The sequence below is a fragment of the Crotalus tigris genome, unplaced genomic scaffold, assembly GCF_016545835.1.
Source record: "Crotalus tigris isolate CLP2741 ecotype Arizona unplaced genomic scaffold, ASM1654583v1 scf7180000017568.12009008, whole genome shotgun sequence".
Taxonomy (NCBI): domain Eukaryota; kingdom Metazoa; phylum Chordata; class Lepidosauria; order Squamata; family Viperidae; genus Crotalus; species Crotalus tigris.
Window position 1 is genome coordinate 11,800,617 of NW_024096478.1, and position 5,348 is coordinate 11,805,964.

General features: G+C 37.8%; 1 protein-coding gene across 1 annotated transcript; it reads right to left on the bottom strand.

Annotated features, from left to right (window-relative positions):
* Positions 1-544: 544 nt before the first annotated feature.
* Positions 545-5,196, bottom strand: PPIL3 (peptidylprolyl isomerase like 3). Its single transcript, XM_039353925.1, has 6 exons — positions 4,943-5,196; positions 4,141-4,215; positions 3,349-3,442; positions 2,461-2,528; positions 1,694-1,812; positions 545-1,037 (listed from the first exon to the last, which is right to left on the bottom strand). Exons 1-6 carry the CDS (start codon positions 4,943-4,945, stop codon positions 911-913), a joined length of 486 nt encoding a protein of 161 aa, XP_039209859.1. The 5' UTR covers positions 4,946-5,196; the 3' UTR covers positions 545-910.
* Positions 5,197-5,348: the final 152 nt, after the last annotated feature.

The window sequence follows — 5,348 nt, forward strand, 5'->3', positions numbered from 1 at the left end:
GGCAACCTCGGCTCTTTTATGACTCATGGACTTCAACTCCCAGAATTCCTGAGTCAGCATAGCTGACTCGGAAATTCTGGGAGTTGAAGTCCATGAGTCATAAAAGAGCCGAGGTTGCCTACCCCTGCTCTAGAGATTTCAAAAATATCTTTAAAAAGTTATGATAGAAAATTCCCAGGAACAATTAAAATTAAAAGGGAGCACTCAAAATATTTTGACCCAGAAATATTTGAACAATTCTTATGTGCACACAAAGCACCATGTACACAAATGGTTTTGTGCATACCTAGAGTCCTGATGAAAATCATGAAATTCATTGATTTACTATATAGGATAGTTGCAAAAATAAAGAGAGATCCTGAACATTTTTTGAAAGAGTGGGAGTAAAATTGTGTGTGCGTGTGCTTTTTGCTATATATATTGTCTAAATTTATTGTAATTTTGGACTTTGTTGTATGCCACTATGAATCAATATGCTTCAGCAATATATAAATCCAATAAATAAAAATGACAATTTCAGGAATACTAACATTAAAACACAGAATTTATATAAATATTCATACATCTTTATTTTATTCATCCAATTTCCCTGAATGAATATTTGTTAATCTAGATTTCTCTTCTAGCATTCTTTGTCAAGCAACTCTGCAGTTTATTGATATTGCAGATTCTTGATGAATTATAAAAAAATATGATGCCTGGCATCTAAATAGCCTCTCTACGGCTTTTCCAAAAGAAACCTTCAATTAATCTGTGGTTCTCTTGACAAAGGTGAAGTTCAAAAAGGGAAGAGTGTAGTCAATCCAGGTACATTGTCTCATAGGACAAACAGAAAAATGTTTGATTTTAAACAGGTTTGGAATTTGTCTCCTGTGAAATGTTCAAATTAAAAAAAGTTGGTCCATGGTAACTATTGAGCAAAAGGGTTAGCATGAATTGTCACATCTTTAATATGAACATCATTCAAGGGGCGGAATGTCTTTTCATTTATGGGCAGCTTCTCCAGCTCATCAAGTGTATCCAAGCCATCGATTACTCTGCACAGAGAAATAAAAAACAATGAGAATTTCCTTGCATAGAAAGGCAGGAGCCTTCTCTCATCTTTATTAAAAGCTGTTATGGGGATACATGCTTATTTACAAATAGGCTGCCATGATGCCTGTGGCTAGTGACAAAAAGTCTATGGAAGAGAAGGCAGAATGGTGAGATGACTTTCTGTCATGCTCTCCTACTATCTAAGAAATTCTCTATTAACTCAGCTGTTACCTTTTTAGTAAACAGACTTTCAAGGAAAACATTGGAATATAGTCACCCATGATTTTAATTTTTCTAGAAAGTCTATGTGACACGCAGGCATTATTGTAAATAATTGTTATATAGTGGACTTCAGTTTCTAGAATCCCCCAGTCAACATGGCCATTGCTGTGATTTCTGGGAGTTGCACGTATATCTGGAAAATACCCTAGTTTGGGAAAGTTGTTTTTTGGTTTGGGCATTTGCAGCATGCCAGCTTTCCATTTTTAAAAATACATTTAAAAAAAAGCTAAGGTAAGGTGGGACAGGTTGCTTAACAAGTAGCAGATGAGATATCTGAGGTAAATGATTTTCCCCCCCTAAACCATGCAGTCTCTATCCTATTAGACCTCTGTGGCATATAACCTTGTATTTTATTCAGTAACATTGGATTACTTACTTCCCAAAGACAGTATATTTCATGTCGAGATGTGGCTGTTTGCCATAAGTGATAAAGAACTGAGATCCATTTGTATTCGGACCATTGTTTGCCATGGAAACAACTCCACGGACACTGTGCTAAAAGTGAATCAGGAAATTAGAACATATGTATTCTGGTAAAATATTTTTTATTTCTAACTTTCCTGTTTTATCTCATGGTAACTTGCAGACTAAAACTCTAAACAGACAAAGGCTTGACATATCTCTGGGCTGATTTGCTAAATTCCGCCTTTTCCAAACTTGGGACTATAAGGCTCTTTACTGTTTTCTACTACAACATGCTCTAGTAATTTGTTAGCGCACATATTCCAAAAATCCATGGAGCTATATAAAAGAACAATCTCTGTCTCTGCAATAACTTTGACAATGTTTCCTTTTGTTCTGGCCATCCCAGGTAAGTAGAAGGTATGGATCCTGTTGATGGATGGATGGAAACCCTGAAGCAAGCTATGATTACATAAAACAAACCTAGATTTTGCATTATGACTCAACTAGGGAAAAGACTCTATTGGGTCTACCTAAAGCATTACCAGTCCTATCTCCTAGCTGTACTCATGCCCCAAACTTACTCATCATCTCCAAATATAATATAAGGGAATGGGAATCAAATGACCAACGTGATCTTCTTCCATAGTTAAGTTCATAGTTACCTTATGCTCAGGTAATTTTTTACAAAATGTACAACTTAAACAAGGAACTGCAATGAGAAAAAGAAAAAAAAATCACCTTTAAGAATTCACTGTATTCGTCTTCAAATTTTCTGCCCCAAATACTGATTCCTCCTTTCCCAGAACCTGATGTAATCAAAAGAGATGGGATCAGGGAGAAGGGGAAGAAACAGACACATGGATCAAGTGGGCTCCAAAATCAAGGCACAAAGTCAACACAAATATGTCCATAAATCTAGGTACCCTCCTCTCTAACCCAAAAGTTCTATCTCCCCCAATCCCACCCCCCCAAAAAGTAATAAATAAGATGGAGAGGTTTTCTCTCAGCTGGGGTTCCCAAAAAATATAATAAATGGTTACTGTTCTCTAGCTGCTCAAACCTCAGGCAAGCTTCAAATGACCTCTTAAATCCCAGAGGTTTGTGATGTTAATGTGTCTGTGTGGGTTTATTTTTATTTTTTTTTAGATCTGTTGAATATACAATAGATGGCTTTTATTTACCTTTTTTAAATTCAAGTTTAAAAAAACTACAGAGTGGTCCTTGGTGCTCTCTGAACCTGAGTGTTTTCTTGCAAATGTTTCATTACCCAAACTAGGCAATATCATCAGTGGGGTTTGCTCTGGAAGTGGGGATTGTTCTCAATTTACATTCTAATGTCTCCCTCTGTTAGTGTTGGTTCTTTGGTTGGGCTGTTTATTGTTAGCTGGTTTAGCACTTCCTTGATTGGGGTATTGCCTACTTATTGATTGTGGTCTGATGTTAATATTGATGTTAATCTATGCTCATCTGGGTGTTAAAAACTACTGTTTGGCAAATCAGTTTGCAAAATTTACACAGCAAATTCATAAAAGTACAATTATTCTCATCTTTGCAATAACATGATTTTCTTAACAGTAGTCTTGCTTCAGGAGAATGGCATCATATATATAACTTTAATAAAATTACCAGTTGGGTCTCCCGTCTGAACCATAAAGCCTTTGATATTTCGATGAAAAGTACAGCCATTGTAGTAGTTACTAGCACAGAGAGCCAGAAAATTCTGAGGAAAGAATCAGAAAGACAGTTAAGAAACAAACCAGGATACAAAACATTTTATACTCATTCCAAAGACTTCTGTAGACATAACAGCCATGACCAACTCCATGCTTAATTAGGGCTCAGTGAAATCTGAATAAGCCTTTCATGTTTCCTTCTCTCTTCTGCTAAGCCATCACTGATTGTGTTAGTGAGAAGTCAAACAATTCCATTCTAAAACATATATTTTGAAAGCTATGTCATTTAAATAAAAAATAGTTAACAACAGAATGCAAGTAAAAGGTATGAACTAAAATGGATCAAAATGTTCACTGCAGAACCGTAAAAAGTCAGAAATAGTGTATCTGGTATTTATCTATTTTGTCAAAACTGAATGTATAGAGGTAAAAGTATTAATTTTATAAATTATAGCAGAATGCCTATTAAGACCTGAAAATGGTTAGTACTTTCTAAATCTTTGGAAATTATAGTTCCTAAAATTTCCAAGCAGTATGGCCAATAAATTGGGCCTAAGAATTCTAATTTTAAACGCATCAGATTAAAGAAATGTAGGATTGGGATGGGCTTACGGAAGATAAACAAAGATAACAAAGCATATCTTCCATAGTTTGTTGTCTTATGCATTCTCTTATGCTGAGAATTTTGTTTATAAAATCTGAATTGTTCCTCAATTCAATGGTATCTTTTATTTTCATGACTTACTTCACAAGCTTTTGGTGTTCGTTCACAGAATAACTCAATTTTAATATCACCAACATCAGTGTGCAATGTGACAGCCTGGAGGAGGAATTGAACTGTATTATTTTTTTGCAGCAGACAAAAGCAGTCAGACAGCAATCCAATTAAAATAATCGACTATAAAAGGAAATACGGTGTATATGTGCCTCTCATTAAGATCTAAGGGATAACAGAGTTCCAGTCCAACAAATTCTTATGAGTACCTTGTTGGAGAAAGCTAAATTAAATACCAGTTCATAGTTTTTAGATAAATATACTGCCATCAGTGTTCTGTATTTTAAATGTTGGGCTCAGAATGTAGGCTGGACCCAGCTGTAAGTCACGTTTAGAGTAGCATCACTAAAATCATCCAAGCAAGTACTACAATTATAATTTTTCATCATCCTCGTCTCAGCAAGGCTAATGGAGATCGAACACCCATCAAGTTTTATACTGATCTTCTAACAGGTAGGTGTTTCATCTTTCTACACAGGTATTGATAGGTTTCGGTGTTAACAGCCCAAAGAACATGGATACCGGATTGCTGATGAGGTCTAGTCAAAAACGCCTCTGGAAAACTTTTCCCCCCAAGACCTGGCCAAGGGATCCGTGTCTTTCAAAATTGCCAATTCCCGCACGTCCAAGAATGCCAAGTCGACTCTATAGTGAAATTGTATATGGATGCGAAGCAACGGTATTGCTAAATGGGAAGCTGTTCCGCGAGATCTAGAGGTCCGGGTACACCTTATACGCGATATGGAAGAGTCCTGAAGCCGCAAAGCCTCACCATCTTCGCCGGTTAGCGGGCGGAAAACAACGCACCCGTGTCTCGAAAAGCAGCACTGTTGAAACCAGCGGAAAAGCAGCACATGCCCAAAAAAAAAAAAAAAAAAACCCAGGCAGAGAGAGCGGAGCGGTTTCTCAGGCTGAAGGCTTTGGGAATTTCCTCGCTGCTCCAGTAAGGCGGCTGCAGAAGAAGAGGCGATCTTTTCGCGAGACACCGCGATGGGGCAAAAGCAAGGAAATCCCCGCCCGCCTCTCCCCTCTGCACAACAGGTCTCCAAGGCCCGCGAGGAAGGCGCGCAAGCCCACATGTGCCTTCCAATAGTATCTTCTGCATTCAAGCCCCGCCCACGGATCTGCCGCGCTCGGCCTTTCTCGCGAAGCACTGGGTTCCGCCTCCGCCAGGCGGC